Here is a 22,053-nt window from a genome sequence, read left to right as displayed (position 1 = left end):
AAAGCCATCCAATCGGTTTTACAAAATCACTTCCTGGACCAATGTCAGCAAAGAGCGAGGTGACAGCGAATGAAGGAACTCAGCACCCAAACTCTACAGCACAGAGTTCAACCCTTTATATCTATTAGAAATTTTAGATTAGATTGTGTTTGTTTGCTCTAATAAAAAACAATAAAAAAAAAAAAATCTTTTAATTCATCAGCTCATCTTTTCAGAGAGGCCTATCCTGCCCCCACCTAACAAATGTACGTGTATTTTCTCCGTCAACCCATCCCCCACAGTTATTACCTTTTGTATCTCTTGACCCTCCCTCTTAGATTGTAAGCTCTAATGAGCCGGGCCCTCTGATCGCTCCTGAATTATTATTATTATGATACAGGATTTATATAGCGCCAACAGTTTGCTCAGCGCTTTACAATAGAACGGGAGACAATACAGCAACAATACAGTTCAATACAAGAGGGTTAGGAGGCCCTGATCCTGGAAGCTTACAATCTAAGAGTTAAATTGTATTGTAATTGTACTGTCTGCCCTTACGTGGTAAAGCGCTGCGTAAACTTTTGGCGCTATATAAATCCTGTATAATAATAATCACCTTCACTGAGATATTGACTGAGGGAATTTAGCAAAGGGAAACAGCAATGTCAGACTGTGAAGAGGATAATGCAAGCTGGTCTTTATTGTTATGAGTCACTGCTGACAGGAAATCAAACTACCTAAGCAAATTACGCTGCCTATATGAGGCTTTGTGCGCGTGGCCATGCAGAGCCTTGGTAAATCATATTGCAAGGACCTGCTGCGTGCAACCACCCACTGAGTGGTTTGTGCAAAGCACCAGCACAGATGTATGCTACAAAGGCACCCACATCTGTATTTAGAGAGCATGTCTGCTCTACGCAACCCTCATAGCCACAAACCCAGCTGAGACCAAAGTAATTATACAGATTTCATATCTGCAAAAAAGAACAAACAGGAAGGCGCAAACACCTAGTGCATTACCAACGATTTACTGTTCACAAAACATAGATGCCAAATGGATACTCACAGAAGTACAAAAGTAAAATCGCATAAAAACCACAAGATGTCCATGCAACCCAGCTGAACTGGCAAGCTGACATGTTCCAGAGGCGTACCTTCTTCAGCTTCAGAGCTATGCTAACCAACATGTGACAGAGCCAGGTCTATATATATATATACAGTGGGGCAAAAAAGTATTTAGTCAGCCACCAATTGTGCAAGTTCTCCCACTTAAAAAGATGAGAGAGGCCTGTAATTGGCATCATAGGTAGACCTCAACTATGAGAGACAAAATGAGAAAAAAAAATCCAGACAATCACATTGGCTGATTTGGAAAGAATTTCTTTGTAAATTAAGGTGGAAAATAAGTATTTGGTCAATATCAAAAGTTCATCTCAATACTTTGTTATATATCCTTTGTTGGCAATGACAGAGGTCACACGTTTCCTGTAAGTCTTCACAAGGTTGGCACACACTGTTTCTCGTATGTTGGCCCATCCTCCATGCAGATCTCCTCTAGAGCAGTGATGTTTTGGGGCTGTTGCTGGGCAACACGGACTTTCAACTCCCTCCAAAGGTTTTCTATGGGGTTGAGATCTGGAGACTGGCTAGACCACTCCAGGACCTTGAAAAGCTTCTTATGAAGCCACTCCTTCGTTGCCCAGGTGGTATGTTTGGGATCATTGTCATGTTGGAAGACCCAGCCACGTTTCATCTTCAATACCCTTGCTGATGGAAGGAGGTTTGCACTCAAAATCTCACGATACATGGCCCCATTCATTCTGTCCTGTACATGGATCAGTCGTCCTGGTCCCTTTGCGGAGAAACAGCCCCAAAGCATGATGTTGCCACCCCCATGCTTCACAGTAGGTATGGTGTTCTTTAGATGCAACTCAGCATTCTCTCTCCTCCAAACACGACAAGTTGTGTTTCTACCAAACAGTTCTATTTTGGATTCATCTGACCATATGATTCTCCCAATCCTCTTCTGGATCATCCAAATGCTCTCTAGCAAACTTCAGACGGGCCTGGACATGTACTGGCTTAAGCAGGGGCACACGTCTGGCACTGCAGGATCTGAGTCCCTAGCGGCGTAGTGTGTTACTGATGGTAGCCTTTGTTACGTTGGTCCCAGCTCTCTGCAGGTCATTCACTAGGTCCCCCCGTGTGGTCCTGGGATTTTTGCTCACCGTTCTTGTGATCATTTTGACCCCACGGGGTGAGATCTTGCGTGGAGCCCCAGATCGAGGGAGATTATCAGTGCTCTTGTATGTCTTCCATTTTTTATTGCTCCCACAGTTGATTAGTTCACACCAAGCTGCTTGCCTATTGCAGATTCAGTCTTCCCAGCCTGGTGCAGGTCTACAATTTTGTTTCTTTTGTTCTTCGACAGCTCTTTGGTCTTCACCATAGTGGAGTTTGGAGTGTGACTGTTTGAGGTTGTGGACAGGTGTCTTTTATACTGATAACAAGTTCAAACAGGTGCCAGTGATACAGGTAATGAGTGCAGGACAGAGGAGCCTCTTAAAGAAGAAGGTACAGGTCTGTGAGAGCCAGAAATCTTGCTTGTTTGTAGGTGACCAAATACTTATTTCCACCATAATTTGCAAATAAATTCTTTCCAAATCAGCCAATGTGATTGTCTGGATTTTTTTTCTCATTTTGTCTCTCATAGTTGAGGTCTACCTATGATGCCAATTACAGGCCTCTCTCATCTTTTTAAGTGGGAGAACTTGCACAATTGGTGGCTGACTAAATACTTTTTTGCCCCACTGTATATACACACACACTGAACACCACTGATCTCACTATAGTGGGTGGAGCCACCGATCATGTCGAAAGTCACCAAACAAACCAACCTGGTTAGTAAAAACCAAAATGCGTCAGCTTGCCAGTCCATCTGGGTTGCATGAACACACGCGATTACCCTTGCTGTGGCATTTTGTGTTTTTTATGCGATTTTACTTTCCACTTCTGTGAGTATCCATTTGGCATCTAAGTTTTGTGAACAATAAATCATTGGTAATGCATTAGGCATTTGTGCCTTCTGTTTGTTCTTTTTGCAGTTTTCACAAAACTTCCCCGGTTGAGGAGGGCAGCATCTACTAGACATTCCTAGCAAAGTTCACGATCCATTGTATATCATACATCATTTGTGGTCATCTTCTTCTTCAGTAGACCTCTGAGTGCTGAAATTTACAGTTTTTCATATTCTGTGGTAGTGGGGGAGCACTGCCATGGGTGCCGAAATTACAGTGACCCTCACTGTAATTCGAATCCTGTGCCACGGGGGTTACTCACTTACCACGGGAGCCATTCAAAGAGCACCTTGTATTTTTCCCAGTGATCACGACATTCTCTGATTAGACAAGGAGATGGTGATGTCACTGCCCCATCCAATCAGAGAACATTTTGCATTCATTGAGAAAATGCAAAGTGCTTGCTGAATGGAGCCTCAGCACAGAATCTGGAAGACAACCAGGATTACTGTAGTAGAGGCGGTGGTTACCACAGTGCTTTCCAACTTCCACAAAAAACCCACAGGTATGGCACATACATACTTACATTGGTTCAAGCTGTGCCAATGTATCCATGCAAAAAAAAAAGCTGGAATTCAGATTAAGAAACAGCACTGAGAAAATATACCTAAACTGGCACTGATTAACCCCTTAAAAACACGGTAACACATATGCGGCATCAAGAAAGTGGGCTTTAAGGTGTAACTCAATTGGAAATAAATTGGTAAATAGCAAAAAATAATGTAGCGTAGATAATTGCCACACAAGTCATATTGTAATTGAATGTTATTAAAAAGTACCTTTCCTTTTCAATTTGCAGCGCTGTCATTTTCTGTGAAATGCAATATGGCTACCTGGAGGTGTTCTGCACACAGATAGTGTACAGAACACCCCCCCCCCCAGATATGTAATTTCCTGCTTGTTTTTGGTTCTATAGACTTCAATGGAGACGCTGCAGAAAAGCATGTAGTACGTTTTTATGCGTTTTGTGTTTTATTGTGCCCAGCAACAAATTGGGGAAAAAAAACGCAAAACGCATCAAAAATGCACCAAAAATGCATGTGCAAAAAGGCACCGTAAAAAGCACTGCAGAAATGGATCAAACGCAAACTCCATAGGTGTGAATTGAATCTAGCTTAAGGCTAAGTTCACACCTATGCAGGTTGCGTTTGAGCCGTTTCTGCATTGCGTTTTTGCACCTGCGTTTTTTTCAGATTTAAAATGCAAAACACATTAAAAATGCGGCAAAAACGCACTACATGCTTTTCTGCAGCGTTTCCATTGAAGTCTATAGAAACAAAAACGCAACTTTTTGCGTTCAAAAAAGTCCCTGATCCTTTCCAGTATTTAAGCAGTTTTTCAAAAACTATTTTTTGCAAAAATATACTTTAATGAATTTAACACAAAAAAATAACCAATTGTTTGGAAAAATATAAATGATGATGCTATGCTGAGTATCTTGATACCTAAAATGTTACACTTTAAAATTGCACGTGCTCGTGGAATGGCGACAAAGTATGGTACCTAAAAATCTCCATAGGCGGCGCTTTAAAAAAAATTCTCAGGTTACCAGTTTAGAGTGACAGAAGAGATCTGGTGCTAGAATGATTGCTTTCGCTATATTGTACACGGCAATACCTCACATATGTGGTGTGTACATAGTTTACATATGTGACCTACACACATGCTTGCCACTGCATGGATGGGGGGCATGCTTTAAATTTCTTCTTATTTATTTGATTACTTTTTAATTTTTACACTGTCCATTTACATTTTTTTTAATCACTTTTATTGTTAGCACAAGAAATGCAAACATCCCCTGTGAAAACAATAAAGCAGAACAGGTCCTCTTTATGGAGAGATCTGGAGTCTCTAAGATCCCATATCTCTCTTCTACAATGGAAAGCATCAGATAAAAAAAAACAAAACAAAAAGCCCACACACATCTAATGCTTTCCCCCAAAAAATGACCTTGAACTGGAATGATGTCACTCTTGGCCTCCCAGGTCATAGAGATGAAAAGAGGCCATCTTCCCCGTTGATCTCTATGGCCAGTTAGCAGATCGGTTCCTGGATTTCCCAATGAACCAGGTAAGCCCAAGAACCACTGGAAAGTGGTGGAGGAGAGGGCGATCCCTCCTGCTGCTTCTAAAAGTGATCCCGTGGCTAATCAGCCGCTCAGATCACTTTTATTGAAAAAGCAGGACATTTTAATACTGTGGTTTTGGCATCCAGTTGCAACCATAACCCCAGAATTCCACTTCAAAACATGTATGTATTGTGGTCTTGAAGTAGCTAGGGTAGAGCATGTAACACATGTTCTCACTCCTGCAGCCTCTCCCCAACCCGCTGCCTCTAGTGATAGTGAGCTGTGGATCTTCTCCCAGATCTTACTTTCACAATTTAAATAAGAGTGAATGAGAGAACTAAAACGATCGTCAGCCTTTGCAGCTGTTGGCTTGTAGCTCTCAATAAACTACGAGGGCACTGGTGAGCGCTTTAGGTAGTTAAAGTGGTGCTCCACCCAAAAGGAGTTCTGCTTTAAGGTCTGCTCCTGGTGAAGAAATGGGAACTTTTGGGGAGCAGGTACCCGCTCCCACTTCCACTCTGACCACCTAGGCGTTCAGAAGCAAAGTTCTCCTCCCCCTCCACCCAGTCTTCTGGGACCCAGAAGATTGCTGGACCATTCACAATGTGCAACGGGCACCCGGCTGTGAAGCCACAAGCTGTCACAGCCAGGTGTCCACCGTTGAGATGCCAGCGCCGGGGACAGGACACCGCTGGAAAGAACAGCTGCGGTGATGACATCTCGGGATCGTGGGACAGGTGAGTGGCTGTTGTTCTAAAAAGTCAACAGCTACAGTTTTTGTAGCTGCTGACTTTTAGTTTTTTGTTTTTTTTTTTCAGGAAGCTGGAGAACCGCTTTAACCGATTCTTCCTGTCATTGTGTAACTGCTTGCCCGTATGAGGTAGAGGCAGACAGCTACACTTACAGTCTGCAGGATTCCTGCATGGCACCCGTGATCTGCTGATCGCTCGTGCAATGCTTTACAGGCTCCTAAGCAAAAATATAATAAATGCACATTTTTTGCCTGCAAAAGATGTGCGTTTAATATTTATTTTTTTTCACAAAGGTGAACTTATACTTTAACACCTTTCTGCCCGGCCTATAGGAGATTGACGGCCGGACAGGACACTCACCGTTGTGACTGGGCGTCATATGTAGTCCTGTCAAAACGAGCCGCTCACGCAGCAGTGCGATCTGTCACCAGCTGTGTCCAAAACTTTCACACACACTAATTAATATACACTTATTGGGTTTGTATTTTTTTTTTTTTAACGAAAAGACATGAAGAACAACACAATGCATTTTGCTCTAAATTTATGAAGAAATTTGATTTTTTTTTTGTTTTTGAATAGGTTTTATAGCAAAAAGTAAGAAAAATTTTTTTTTTTTTAAATTTTTGGTCTTTTTTCTTTTATAGCCCAAAAAAACCCCCAAAAAACACAAAAAAACAGCTCTATTTGTGTGAGAAAAAAAAAAAGATATACATTTCATTAGAGTGTTGCATGACCGAACAATTGCCCGTAAACCGCTTCCCCGGTGCCCTATATGAGAACTACTGCTACAGGATGCCAGGGCTGCACAAAATCACGTATGTATACATGATTTGCATTTCCGGGTAGGGGGGCGTGTGCGCACGCAGCCATTGGCCGCCCTACCCACGCAGCCATTGGCGGCTAGGCATGTCAATCACTGTGTCCCAGCTGGAGATTCCCCGCCATCACCAGGCAATCACTGTTCAAAGCTGACAGGTGAGAGACCTGTGTGTAAACAACACAGGTCTCTCTCCTGCCAGCAAGGACATGCTGCTGTGTAGTTCTCTGCACAGCAGAGAAGCACACAGCAGCATGTTTCCTATGTAAAATAGCAGTTAACCCCTTTGATTAGCACTGATCACTGTATTGGTGTCACTGGAGATGTCAGTGACAGTTCCCCCCGCAGTGCCAGAATACTTTTATGAAGAAAGTTGATTTTTTTTTACATTTTTTTACTTAATGTTTTATAGGAAAAAGTCAAAACTATATTTAATTTTTTTCAAAATTGTCAGTCTTTTTTTTTTTTTGTTATAGTGCAAAAAATACAAAAATGCAGAGGTGATCAAATGCCACCAAAAGAAAGCTCTATTTGTAGGGGAAGGATGTAAATTTCATTTGAGTTCTGCGTTGCATGACTGCACAATTGTCAGTTAAAGTAACGCAGTGCCGTATCGCAAAAAATGGCCTGGTCAAGAAAAGGGGGGATCCTCTGGAGGGCAAGTGGCTGTATAGAACAATAGGCCCAGAAGGCACACAATCAGCAGGGCAGCCAGGTGACTAGCATTGCAGAGTAAGAGATGGAGGGTAGCAGCCTTCACTTCCCCCCATATGATCACAGCCCCCCCCCATAGGGAAGGATGAAGGACACAGGAACAGGAGGGTACACATACACCACGCTGCCTAGACCGTTCCCCGACCCCATCCTGGACTCTCCACCCTTATCGCAGCACATTCACAGCCCACAACACACGTGCATACATCACCCGGCGCACAGCGATGACGTCTCTCGGCGCCGAGCTTTCATCTTCCGGAAAGCTTGAACGCCAGGACACCGATTGGTTGGTAGCGGTGAGGGGTGTGGCCAACATACCGGCTCGCGTGTTGTTTGTTTCGGAAGCGGCTGAGGAGAATTTGACAGCCGAGGCGGATCTACAACCCAGAGGAGACATGGACCGGGAGGGGAGAGGGGGGCACGGGGCCTGTACAGAGGACGGGACACTCAGAGCCGGAGCTGCCAGAGCCCGCTGGAGGCTGCTGGGACAGGTGAGAGATCAGGGGGCAACTTGTACCTGTGGCTGAAAGATCAGGGGGCAACTTGTACCTGTGGCTGAGAGATCAGGGGGCAACTTGTACCTGTGGCTGAGAGATCAGGGGGCAACTTGTACCTGTGGCTGAGAGATCAGGGGGCAACTTGTAACTGTGGCTGAGAGATCAGGGGGCAACTTGTACCTGTGGCTGAGAGATCAGGGGGAAACTTGTAACTGTGGCTGAGAGATCAGGGGGCAACTTGTAACTGTGGCTGAGAGATCAGGGGGCAACTTGTACCTGTGGCTGAGAGATCAGGGGGCAACTTGTACCTGTGGCTGAGAGATCAGGGGGCAACTTGTAACTGTGGCTGAGAGATCAGGGGGCAACTTGTACCTGTGGTTGAGATCACAGAAGGCAACTTGTACCTGTGGCTGAGATCACAGGAGGCAATTTGTACCTGTGGCTGAGAGATCAGGGGGCAACTTGTACCTGTGGCTGAGAGATCAGGGGGCAACTTGTACCTGTGGCTGAGAGATCAGGGGGCAACTTGTACCTGTGGCTGAGAGATCAGGGGGCAACTTGTACCTGTGGCTGAGAGATCAGGGGGCAACGTGTACCTGTGGCTGAGAGATCAGGGGGCAACTTTTGCCTGTGGCTGAGAGATCAGGGGGCAACTTGTACCTGTGGCTGAGAGATCAGGGGGCAACTTGTACCTGTGGCTGAGAGATCAGGGGGCAACTTGTACCTGTGGCTGAGAGATCAGGGGGCAACTTGTACCTGTGGCTGAGATCACAGGAGGCAACTTGTACTTGTGGCTGAGATCACAGGAGGCAACTTGTACCTGTGGCTGAGATCACAGGAGGCAACTTGTACCTGTGGCTGAGATCACAGGAGGCAACTTGTACCTGTGGCTGAGATCACAGGAGGCAACTTGTACCTGTGGCTGAGATCACAGGAGGCAACTTGTACCTGTGGCTGAGATCACAGGAGGCAACTTGTACCTGTGGCTGAGATCACAGGGGGCAACTTGTACCTGTGGCTGAGATCACAGGGGGCAACTTGTACCTGTGGCTGAGATCACAGGGGGCAACTTGTACCTGTGGCTGAGATCACAGGGGGCAACTTGTACCCGTGGCTGAGAGATCAGGGGGCAACTTGTACCCGTGGCTGAGATCACAGGGGGCAACTTGTACCCGTGGCTGAGATCACAGGGGGCAACTTGTACCCGTGGCTGAGATCACAGGGGGCAACTTGTACCCGTGGCTGAGATCACAGGGGGCAACTTGTACCCGTGGCTGAGAGATCAGGGGGCAACTTGTACCCGTGGCTGAGATCACAGGGGGCAACTTGTACCCGTGGCTGAGATCACAGGGGGCAACTTGTACCCGTGGCTGAGATCACAGGGGGCAACTTGTACCCGTGGCTGAGAGATCACAGGGGGCAACTTGTACCCGTGGCTGAGAGATCACAGGGGGCAACTTGTACCCGTGGCTGAGAGATCACAGGGGGCAACTTGTACCCGTGGCTGAGAGATCACAGGGGGCAACTTGTACCCGTGGCTGAGAGATCACAGGGGGCAACTTGTACCCGTGGCTGAGATCACAGGGGGCAACTTGTACCCGTGGCTGAGATCACAGGGGGCAACTTGTACCCGTGGCTGAGATCACAGGAGGCAACTTGTACCCGTGGCTGAGATCACAGGGGGCAACTTGTACCCGTGGCTGAGATCACAGGGGGCAACTTGTACCCGTGGCTGAGAGATCAGGGGGCAACTTGTACCCGTGGCTGAGAGATCAGGGGGCAACTTGTGCCCGTGGCTGAGAGATCAGGGGGCAACTTGTGCCCGTGGCTGAGAGATCAGGGGGCAACTTGTGCCCGTGGCTGAGAGATCAGGGGGCAACTTGTGCCTGTGGCTGAGAGATCAGGGGGCAACTTGTGCCCGTGGCTGAGAGATCAGGGGGCAACTTGTGCCCGTGGCTGAGAGATCAGGGGGCAACTTGTGCCCGTGGCTGAGAGATCAGGGGGCAACTTGTGCCCGTGGCTGAGAGATCAGGGGGCAACTTGTGCCCGTGGCTGAGAGATCAGGGGGCAACTTGTGCCCGTGGCTGAGAGATCAGGGGGCAACTTGTGCCCGTGGCTGAGATCACAGGAGGCAACTTGTGCCTGTGGCTGAGCGATCAGGGGGCAAGTTGTACCTGTGGCTGACAGATCAAGAGGCAACCTGTACCCATGCCCTTTAGATCAAGAGGCAACTTGTGCCTGTAGCTGAGAGATCAGGGGGCAACTTGTGGCTGAGAGATCAGGGGGCAACTTGTACCTGTGGCTGAGAGATCAGGGGGCAACTTGTACCTGTGGCTGAGAGATCAGGGGGCAACTTGTACCTGTGGCTGACAGATCAGGGGGCAAATTGTACCTGTGGCTGACAGATCAAGAGGCAACCTGTACCCATGCCTTATAGATCAGGGGGCAACTTTTGCCTGTGGCTGAGAGATCAGGGGGGGACTTGTACCTGTGCCAGAGAGATCAGGAGGAAACTTGTGCCTGAGAGATCAGGGGGCAACTTGTACCTGTGCCTGAGAGATCAGGGGGCAACTTGTAACTGTGGCTGAGAGACCAGGGGGCAACTTGGACCTACGACTGATGGATCGGGGGAAACTTATACTTGTGGCTGATAGATCAGGGGGCAACTTGCACCTGTGCCTGAGAGATCAGGGGGCAACTTGGACCTGTGGATGAGAGACCAGGGGGCAACTTGGACCTACGACTGATGGGTCGGGGGAAACTTATACTTGTGGCTGAGACATCGGGGGGCAATGTGTTAATGTGGCTGAGAGATCAGGGGGCAACTTGTACCTGTGGCTGACACATCAGGGGTAGATATGAGCTGAACATACCTGGGTTTGGTATAAGGCAGGTGTGGCGATTACTGTAGAAGTTCTGTTGCTGATTCTGAACTCCAGTGAAGTCTATGGGAGCCAAATGCTAGAAATCAGTTCTGGCCATTCTCTTGCCTGTTGGGAAGGGAGGGGGGGGGGGGGGTTGTCACACTCTGCTACATTCAGCAGGGGATCGGCGAGCAGATTCTGCAGAATCAGGGCTGAATGGGTTGATCGTCAGTTTTGTGACATCCGTGCCTTTTCAGTTATTAATATACAGTATTTATATAGCGGCAACAGTTTGCTCAGCGCTGTACATTACAATGGGAGACAATACATGAGACAGTACAGTAACAATACAATGTGATACACGAGGGGTTCGAGGGCCCTGCTCCTTGGACTGTACAATCTAGGAGGGAGGGGAGAGTGGTACAGGGGGAATAGCTGTGGGGGATGGAGTGGTAGGAAGAGTGGAGGAGGTCGGCAGGTTAGCAGAGGGCGGGGTAGGCTTCCCTGAAGAGATGGGTTTTCAGGGTGCGCCTAAAGGAGAGGAGAGTAGGTGATAGTCTGATGGATTGGGGTAGTGAGTTCCAGAGGATGGGGGAAGCCCTGGAGAAGTCCTGGAGACGGGCATGGGAGGAGGAGACCAGGGAACTAGAGAGAAGGAGGTCTTGTGAGGAGCGGAGTGTGCGTGCTGGGCGGTACTTGGATATTAGGTCAGTGATGTAGTTCGGGGCAGTATGGTGGACGGCTTTGTACATCAGTGTTAGGATTTTGAATTTGATCCGTTGCGCAAGCAGAAGCCAGTGGAGGGATTGGCAGAGGGGGGTGGCGGAGATGGAGCGGTTGGAAAGGTGAATGAGTCTGGCAGCCGTATTCAGGATGGACTGAAGCGGGGATAGCCAGCGGCGAGGCAGGCCAGTGAGGAGGGAGTTGCAGTAGTCGAGTCGTGATATGATGAGGGAGTGGATGAGCTGTTTAGTGGTTTCTGGGGTTAGGAACGTGTGAATTTTGGCGATGTTGCGGAGGTGGAGTCTGCACGAGTTTGTTAATGATTGGACTTGGGGCTGGAAGGATAGGTTGGAGTCCAGAATGACACCAAGTACTCTGGCCTGCGGGGCGGGTTTTGATGGTGGCGTTGTTGGACATGATGGAGAAGTCAATGGGGGGTGGGGTTCGGGCTGGGGGGAAGACTAGGAGCTCGGTTTTGGAGAGGTTCAGTTTAAGGAAGTGGAGTGACATCCAGTCTGATATGTCGCTCAGTAGGTTTGTGATTCGGGCAGAGACTGAGGGGGTGAGGTGGGGGGTTGAGAGATAGATTTGTGTGTCGTTGGCATGTAGGTGGTAGTTGAAGCCGTGAGAGTGTATCAGTTGGCCAAGGGAGGAGGTGTAGATGGAGAAGAGAAGGGGCCCGAGGACGGAGCCTTGAGGGACCCCAACAGAGAGGGGGAGTGAGGGGGAGGTGGTAGCATTATAGGTAACGCTGAAAGAGCGTTGTGACAGGTAGGATGAGAGCCAGGAGAGAGCAGAATCTCTGAGGCCGAGGGAGTGTAGTTTTTAAGGAGGAGGGGGTGGTCGACTGTGTCGAAGGCCGCAGAGAGGTCAAGGAGTAGGAGCACTGAATAGTGGCCATTAGCTTTGGCGGTTAGCAGGTCGTTGGAGAGTTTGAGTAAGGCGGTTTCGATGGAGTGTAGAGGACGGAAGCCGGACTGTAGGGGGTCGAGGTGGTTGTTGTCGTTGAGGTGAGAGCAAAGCGGGTGTAGACTAGGCGCTTGAGGAGTTTGGATGTAAATGGGAGCAGGGAGATGGTTCAGGTGATTGACTCGGCCATTGCAGAATATTCCACTTCTTTTCCTTCAAAAGCTCCTGGGTTGCTTTTGCAGTGTGTTTTGGATCATTGTCCATGTGTACTGTGAAGTGCCGTCCAATCAACTTTGCTGCATTTGGCTGAATCTGGGCTGACAGTATATCTCTAAACATTGCAGAATTCATCCGGCTGCTTCTGTCACATCATTAATAAACACCAATGACCCAGTGCCACTGGAAGCCATGCATACCCATGCCATCACACTGCCTGCACCATGTTTTACAGATGACGTTGTATGCTTTGGATCATGAGCTGTTCCAAGCCTTCCCCTCACATTTTTCTTCCCGTCATTCTGGTACAGATTCATCTTCGTTTCATCCATCCAAGGAATGGTTTTCCAGAACTGGTTTGGCTTTTTTTTAGATGTTTTTTGGCAAAGTCTAATCTGGCTTTTTTATTCTTCAGGTTTATGAATGGTTTGCACCTTGTGGTGAACCCTCTGTATTTGTTCTCGTGAAGTCTTCTCTTGATTGTAGACTTTGACAATGATACGCCCACCTCCTGGAGAGGTCTGGATGTTGTGAATGGGTTTTTCTTAACCATAGAAAGGATCCTGCGATCATCCACCATTGTTGTCTTCTATGGATGCCCATGCCTTTTTTATGTTGCTGAGCTCACCGGTGTGTTCTTTCCTCAGAATGTACCAAACTGTTGATTTGGCCACTCATAATGTTGCTGCTATCGCTCTTATTGTGTTTTTTTTGTTTTTGAAGCCTTACAATGGCCTTTTTCACTTGCATGGACAGCTCTTTTGAACACATGATGTAGGTTCACAGCAATAGATTGCAGATACTACACTTGGAAACAACTCCAGACCTTTTACCTGCTTAATTGATAAAGAAACAATGGAGTAGCCCACACCTGGCCATGAAACAGCTTTTGTTTCAATTGTCCAATTACTTTTGGTCCCTTGAAAAAGGGGGGGGGGGATGGCTAAAGTTAAAGTAGAATTCTGGGATAAAGCCCACCCCCTCAACACCTATTCTGACTACCGTGTGAAAGAAAGATGTGTATATTTACCTATTTTCAGCCTTCTTCAGTTCAGTCACATGATCTCCCCTGTGTCAGCCAGTGCCAGGTGAGAGGAGGGAGCGCTCTGACAATGGCTGGTAATGCCTGGGAGTGGTGACATCACCTTTAGGATTCCATGACCCATCTGTTATCGGTGGTCCCTCCTTGCCCTTGCAGCCGCTGCTGAGCCAGATCCCATGATTGGACCGGAGTGGGATGAAAATAGGTAAGTACAGTATATACAATACATCATACACAGGTTAGTCAGCATAGGTGTTAGTAAGGGGGAGAGGACATTTGTAAGAATAGTTAGGTTTAAGCTGGAATCAAGGTGGATTTGATTTATATCATGATTTATATCACTAGTGAAAAGGCTCGATTTAAATCATAATTTTTAAAGAGCCACTGTCATCTCTGTCCCGCAGCAGCTCCTCCTCTGACCTGCTGTTGACTCACCGACAGTCCCATTCACTTTAATGGGACGGCTGGTGATGCGGCAGGGACACAAGGCGAGGGATGTGGCGGCAGCAGGTGAGTGGATGCTCGCTAACAGGCGCTGCCATGATGGATCTAAAATGACAGGTGCTCTTTAAATGTAAGCAATCCGACTCATTCTTGCTGGTAGTGAGAATCTTTAATATTGGCAAACCAAATGAAGATTTCCTTTTTAGAATAATAAGCTGTCAGGTTAGTAAAACGGCGATATCAGAACCGATTTTAGGTTAATAGGTTCATCACACATAGCTGGAGAACGACTCAGATTCTGTTATTTCATGTTTTTTCTCATGGTTACTGTGACATTGTGTGAATGCATCAATACAGTGCATGTGATCTCAGCTTGCAGAGCTTGGATTCATTAAATGAGTTTACCAAAAATGTAAATATTGCAGAATATACAGCCTCATGCAGGGGCGGACTGACAACTCATGGGGCCCCCAGGCAATAGGGGATCATGGGGCCCGTGTCCTTGCCCAAAGTCAAAAAAGCCTATGAAAAAGGTACCAGGGGCAGCTCATGAGGCCCCTTACTGACCCCGGGCCCTCGGGCAGTGCCCGAGTTTCCAAATGGTCAGTCCGCCCCTGGCCTCATGCTACATAACTAAGCTCCATTTCATGCTGAATAAACAAAATTTATGAATGTATCTTAACTAGAAAACTATCTTTAGATAGATTTTTACTCCAAAAGCATTTTATTAAAATAAAGTTGATAAAAATAAAAAAAATCCAATTTAACCACTTCAATACAGGGCACATTTACCTCCTCCCTGCCCAGGCCAATATTCAGCTTTCAACGTCGTTACACTTTGAATGACTTGCGCAGTCATGCAACACCCATACCCAAGTACCCATATGAAATTTGTATCATTTTTTTCATACAAATAGAGCTTTCTTTTGGTGGTATTTAATCACCACTGAGTTTATTTTTTGCTAAATAAAACAAAAAACACCTGAAACTTTAGAAAAAAACGCACTTTTCTTTGTTTGTTATAAAATTTTGCAAATAAATAAAATGTCTTCATAAATTTAGGTCAAAATGTATTCTGCTATATTTCTTTGGTGAAAATAATAATGATAATTGAATTTGTATTTTTTTTCAAATGTTTCTATTATTTTCTATTATTATTATGATTTCTAATACCAGTGTACTTAATTGATATTTGGAATCATTGTTACTGAATGAAACTGATTCATTCAGTCTTTTGTTGTGATTAGGCAAAGCTAATCACATGATACAGATGGGCTGTGATTGGCCCTGTCTGTATCATGTACTGCCTTGACCAGTCACAGCTAACAACATAATTGTATACAATGGATGGCATGACAGGAAGCCATCCATTGTATACAATTGACATGTGATCTGCTGTGATTGGTCACAGCGGTCACATGACACTGTCAACAGGTCAGTGTTTTGATATGTCATTGGCTGTGTCTCATGGATACAGCCGGTGACAGATTGTGCCGCTGCGCGGCCGCATGAGCGGCTCGTTTTGACAGGGCGTCATATGACGCCCAGTCACAATGGCGAGTGTCCCGCCTGGCTGCTATAGGCCGGGGGAGAAGGTGTTAAATAAAATTTTTTTATTTTTAAAAAGAATCATTAATTTTTATCCACCCTGGCTGGAATTCTACTTTTAAATGCAAAAAAAAAAAAATTAAAAAGGTGTAAGAAATATTGTAATACTTAAAAATATTGCAAATACATAATAAAACTTTAATTTGGTCAATAACGTCATCCGGGATTCCCGGTAGTGTTACTTCTGATTGGCTCCTCTGACCTAGTGGAGCAGTTGTTGATTATTTTTGGCGGTTCTGGATCTCAAAGGCTGCAGGTTTTTATTGCTCTCCCCTGCCTATCAGAGGCTTCTGTAACATAGCAGGTTGAGCAAGGTGAATGCGCAGACTGAGTATTTGTGTTTCAACCAATCCTTGGGGAGGTGTGCCAGAAGGCGGCTGGAGAGGCATGTAAACAGAGCTGAGCATCTGTCATTTAGTTGTGATTTTGAAAGGTACATCCACCCCTCCCTTCTGCGTTTCATCGCCTTCAGGTTCCACTTTGGGTTTGGGGTTTTTGAAGATTTTTGTCTGTTCTGGATCTCATAAGCTGCAGGTTTTTATTGCTCTCTCCTGCTTTCCGGAGGCTTTTGGAACATAGGAGGTTGAGCAAGGTAAATAAGCAGACTGAGTATTTATTGTGTTTCAACCAATCCCTGGGGAGGTGTGCCCAGAAGGCGGCTGGAGAGGCATGTGTAGAGATGTGCTGGTTGCTTTAAATCTTAAACAGCAGTTGCAAAGCATTTTTTTTTCTTTTCTCTCTTTGTGAGTGACAGACAGGGAAAGCAGGACTGTGCTCTGATTGGTTGTTGCTACAGCTGAGAAGGATCCACCCATAGCAGCACTGTTGCAGCTGGACTTATGATTGGCTGTGGAGGAAAGGAGAGAAGAAAAGGAAGAAGCACATGTGGGGATGCAGACATTTTCAGGGGACCGTATGGAGCAAGGGCTCCTGGTGTAAAGTCACAGAGTCTCGCTCTCTGTGCTGCTGGAACCCATAAACTGGGCTGGGAGTGTGTAGCAGAGAAATTGTTGGAGGAGGACAGTGTGCAAATTAAGCATTGTCCTGCCTGACACTCAGGATTACAGCCACTCAAGTGCATGTGTCTCTCAAAGTCTGGAGCTGCAGAAAGAGAGAGGATTTCTACTACTGTCTAATGCTATCTAGAGGACAATCCAGAAACAGTGAGTACTCTGTGATGAAAGGGGATTTTGATATTGCTGCATTTGCTGTTCATCTCTGGAGAATGGTCATGAGAAAGCCTGCTCTCTAATTCTCAGAGTGACACAGATCTTGGAAAGCCCAATCTGCTCAGAATTAGCTATACCTGCTGCTGATTGATGAGAGAACTCTGTCTTTGTATATTACTGTCTCCTCAAGACTTGTGCTGTGGTTGAAGAGTGTGTTTAGTTCCAAGTCCTCACAGAAGCTTTCTGCTCTGAATATACTGAGCAAGTGTCAGTATATCAGGATTTCACCTGTATGGTAAAGATTTTGTTGAAGTGGTGTTTTTCCTATTGCAATGTTCACTGGAAGATTCTGCTTAAAGGAGACTGAGCTATCCTGCTACCCCTGGATTCCAAATACTCTCCCATGCAGAGAGTGAGCGCTCTTCCATTGATTAAAGGGCCCCAACGTTGAGAGACTTTTAAGTTTCATCCCACTGGCCAGTGGTTAGGTAGGACATTTCTGCTGTAGATAGTATTGCTATAGCAAATGTCAATAAGCTGCTAAACCTCATTAACAGTCATTGTTTCATGTGTCAATGTCACTCTCATATGTCACCCTAGTCAGGGTGATACTAGTCAGTTTTTGGAGTCTTTGGTGAGTGCATTGTGACTTCTTACTAACTGTGTTATGCAAAGTGGTATCTGTGTTTTATGTACATTACCTGTGTTAAATCAGCTAGTTCTTTTTCAGGGTTTGTCTTCTTCAATAAAACCCATATAAAATATTCTCAGAGTGTCGAAGTGTTCTGGGTATAATCGGAGATGTCACCAGATTCAGGTGGGAGGTGGGGTGAACCTATATATCTAGCCAAGTTCCACTCAAGGGTGTGCTACACATATAAACAGAGCTGAGCATCTGTCATTTAGTTGTGTTTTTGCAACATGTACATCCACCCCTCCCTTCCGAGTTTCGTCGCCGTCAGCTTCCACTTTGGGTTTGGGGTTTTTGAAGATTTTCAGTCTCTGATAAGTCGAACATGGAAATGTTGGAACAACACTAATGTTGAGCAGTCATTTACTCTGCTCTGGTTTAAAAGGCTAGGAGATTGTAACTTTTTCAATCCCGTAAGTACAACATGCTTTTCCACCCGTCTGATTTCCCAGAGAGATTGTTTAGTCTTCTGCTATATGTCGCTTTTCTATCGGCATTGTCTGCTCCGGTTATAGGCCATTATGCACCACATTCATTCACATAGCATGGAGTCATGTCATAATGGCTTCTTAATGTGCCTTTTCAGTCTGTACTCTGCCACTGATGATAGAAAACCTCAACGATCGTTCTGTGTAAATGGAAGATACGGAACCGGGCTTGTTGATTTCAAGTAGCATTAGATAAAGAAGCTGTAAGTGGATGTATTACTGTATAATATAGTTATTGTGCTCCAGAGGTCTGAGTACAGATGGATCTATAGAAATGATTCAGTAATACATGTCTTGTATTGTTTAATATAAACCCCTTATCTTTTTAGGAATAGGAGACAGCATGTTAAAATGTACATGTTATTTATACAAGGCAGGGATAGCTTGTATCCTTCCCAATGTTCTGAGATAGCAAAGAGGGAGACTTTTCGTATAAAGGGGTTGATTTACTAAAACTGGAGAATGCAAAATCTGGTGCAGCTGGGCATAGGAACCAATCAGCTTCCGGGTATTATTTTCCAAGTTTAAGTGAACAAGCTAAAGTTAGAAGCTGATTGGCTACCATGTACAGCTGCACTAGATTCTGAGTGCTTCAGTTTTAGTAAATCTCCCCAAACTATGTAGGCTAGGGACACCCAGCCCCCCACAAAAAATAAATGCACAAACAAACCTACACATAATTATTCATAAAAACAATATCTAGTATGGCCAAAGCTTTTTTTTTTTTTTTTGGTCATACTTCTGTGGAGTGCAGTCCTGTGCTAAAGCCCACTGTCAGCTGATATCACCTAGCCGCTCCAGACTCTGGATGTAACCCGACAGTAATATCAAGATCCATGCAGATGTCTGATCGACATCTTGGTCAGTCTCTAAAGGTAGGAATACATGATTAGAAAATCAACCAATTGGTCATCCAACGACCGAGAGGCGTTTGTTCGTTGGTCAAAATTGTGGCCCACATTAACCAATCTTAAAAAAATCGTTCGTCGGACAATATGTAGTGTTGACGTCTTCCAAACAAATGGATGTGATGCGGTGTGCGTGTGACCTTGTAGCCACGCCCTTCCGGCCAGAACGAGCGATATACACAACAATTACCAGCAATGAGTATAATATCGTTTATTACATGACCTATATACATAAATAGTGATACATAAAATATAATCTGCAGAATTCTGGTTTCATTATCTCATTCGGCCAATCTACTTTTAACATTTGGATTTTTCGTTCGTGTTTACGAAGATTCCTTGGACATAAACATCCGGGTCATCTTCTGTTTCCGCTTGTGCTTGATAGCGCTTGATAGATTTTTTTCGTACGACCGTCATACCACCGCATAGAAAATCGGTCGTTTGTATGTGAAACTACTAAATTTTCTGTTCAACCAGATTTTTTTTTTTGTTCACAATATCGTTATCGGTTAAAACATCCTGCTCATCACGAAGAGAAAATCGTTCGATCAGTGGTTCCGCCACATTTTTCTTGTGTACAGGGCATTAGGGTGCCATTCCCACCCCCTTCTCCTGCCCTATGCTCCTATGAATGCCGGGGGTTGGGGCAAAGCAGAGAATGGTGACCGATTGTCACCACTCTGTGCTCAGAGCTGACCCAACCTGACAAACAATAGCCTGAAACAATAGTCTAACAACATTCGACTGCATATTGCCTAATACAATGGCCTAACAACATTTGACCAGAAGGGAAACTAAAACCGTAGTCTAAGTATATTCGGCCCACACTGATTCTGTGGTTCTTTGTTTTTTGTTTCTGTATTATTATTTTTTATTTATTGTATTATACATCAGGTAACATATGTTGATATCAGCAGTTATATTTGAGAAGTTTAGAAATACAGATCTATAGGGATTGCACGCCTTGTATTTTCCTGGAATCTGGACCTCCGAGTGAAACAAATAAATGATAAACGTCCTTCATTGTTTCTTGCACTCAATGTTCTTTCTCTTATCCAGGCACTAAGAAGGAGACGCGTAGATGAAGAGAACCTCCAGAAAGTATCTGTCAGAAGGTTCAATTCTTTTCAGCTTTTCTCAGTAACTCCATTAACGGCAGAGAAGACTGAAGATGATCAGCACACCTGGCTCCAATACAGAAGTAGATTCTACCCGGAGTACAAAGTGTGTTTAAGGTAATCACTGACTTTGCACATTATCACATGGTATCTCGGCCATACCTGGTTATAAAAGTCTTTTGTGGGAGCTTTTGGCATTTTAAACTTTTTTTTTTTTTTACTATTGCATCCCCTTATTTGTGTACAGGGATGAGCTCGGGTATGTCCAGATACTAGTCTGACCCCGTCTCAGCTATCCTGCCAGGAGGGTGTCACTGCTCCTACTTCTCACAACTATCACTTGTAAACACAAAAGCCTTCTGTGTTTTCAAGGACAGCTTTCCTCTCGGCAGCTTGCAGCTCCCACAGATCCCTTCTTGCCCTGCATGCACTCATGGCAAGGATAGATGCCAACCAATGATCTCCCTGCAAGTGAGAGGGAGAGAAGCGGAGCCACCTACGCTGCCAGAAGATTCTGAAGCCGGGATGATGGGTGGGAAAGTGGTGCAGAGGTCAGAGATGAGGAAGAGAGTTGGACAGGCTGTGAAAGCGAGCTGAACCCTGCACACTTCTAAACCCTGCACTCTGTATGTAGCTCTGACCTGAACTCTGCACTGTACCTGTAAACTTTGATCTCTGTAGGTAGCACACTCCTGAACTCTGCACTCTGTGTCTATTATACTCCTGAACCCTGCAATGTCTACACCACGAACCCTTCACTCTCTATGCCATGTACTTCTGAACCCTGTATGGAGTGCACTCCTGAACTCTGCTTACATAATCTTACAGATACAACTGGCCCTTTGAGGGCATCCATAATGCGAATGCAACCTGTGATGAAATATAGTTTGACACTCCTCTGCTAGTGGGAAGGGGCCAATTCCAATCCAGTGTAAACAAATTCTTAGTCCACATGACATAGCCCGAAAACATTCCTTAATGTGCAAATCCTCCTTTCCTAATACTGTACCAAGAATGGCCATCTTATTTAGAAAAACTCTCACCCTTCTATACATCCTGATATTCTATCATTAAAGAGCAAAGCGAGATTGTCCTTGAAAGGTTTCCCCAACCCACCAATACCCACCTCTCTAGAGATGTGCTGCCACTCCTTCCTGTACCTCAGCTGGCGCAAAATATCTGGTGCTTCCGGCTATGGGGGAGAATGTGACCTCCTTCCATGTGACAGCACTTGGGTCTAGTGGCCAATTGCTTGCCCAAACACACAAAACCGGGTATTTTGGTAACAGCTGTGACAGATAAAGAAGCATAGGGGGTGCTGGAAGGGTGAGAATTCGTGGGTTGGAGGCCTTTAACTGACACTATCTCATTAAGCCTGTGTAGTATAAAATGTTAATGAAGAGTGGGGCATCCAACATCAACCTCAGAGCAAGAATTTTTTAAGTTTTTAGTAGTATAAGGAAAGGATAAAACCGCTGTCAGTTTTTCGTTGATGTCTGTGTCCCTGTTTGGCAGAAAACGCAGAACAGAAGGGTTTTTTTGAGCTTAAAAAAAAATGTATGGCTCAGATTGCACCGCACAGAATTCGCTTGTGTTTTGAACAGGAATGTGGTGCGGTTCCTTCGCGAATCTCGTTCGATGTGCCGCACCGCATCAGTGTGAACCAGGGCTGAAAGTCGTAGATACTGAATGCTCCATACTAGCAAGACTTTTTTTTTGCGACCTCTGAAAGGTTCTTCCCTAATTCAGCACTTGCATTTCCCCATTGTTTTCCTTGACCTTGAGACCATTTTCCTGCACTTCAAAAGAGGAGCATTAGGTCAGGAGCAGCAGGGTACAGATTCAGCAGTTGCCATGGCGATAAAAATGTACACCATGAGAAGAATGCGATCTTTCTCACTGTGTTACAACAACACAGCCGTGAAAATATATGACATGTGCATCGACCTCTCGCTTCAACTTCAGA

At 45.4% G+C, this 22,053-nt stretch overlaps 2 protein-coding genes across 2 annotated transcripts in view; one reads left to right on the top strand and one right to left on the bottom strand.

Moving 5' to 3' along the window:
* PREPL (prolyl endopeptidase like) overlaps positions 1–7,675 on the bottom strand; it is a 54,093-nt gene extending 46,418 nt beyond the window's left edge. Inside the window, exon 1 of the mRNA XM_089653928.1 lies at positions 7,614–7,675. The gene's annotated coding sequence lies outside the window, so the exon portion shown is untranslated. The remainder of the gene's footprint in view (positions 1–7,613) is intronic.
* CAMKMT (calmodulin-lysine N-methyltransferase) overlaps positions 7,617–22,053 on the top strand; it is a 553,001-nt gene continuing 538,564 nt past the window's right edge. The window contains exons 1-2 of the mRNA XM_089653930.1: positions 7,617–7,898; positions 20,029–20,204. Coding sequence (XP_089510056.1) covers positions 7,632–7,898; positions 20,029–20,204 — 443 coding nt within the window. The 5' untranslated portion in view covers positions 7,617–7,631. The remainder of the gene's footprint in view (positions 7,899–20,028; positions 20,205–22,053) is intronic.

The sequence above is a fragment of the Staurois parvus genome, unplaced genomic scaffold, assembly GCF_062004578.1.
Source record: "Staurois parvus isolate SC_StPar_1 unplaced genomic scaffold, SC_StPar_1.0 ptg000727l, whole genome shotgun sequence".
Lineage (NCBI taxonomy): Eukaryota > Metazoa > Chordata > Amphibia > Anura > Ranidae > Staurois > Staurois parvus.
This window is presented reverse-complemented; position numbering and strand designations above follow the sequence as displayed.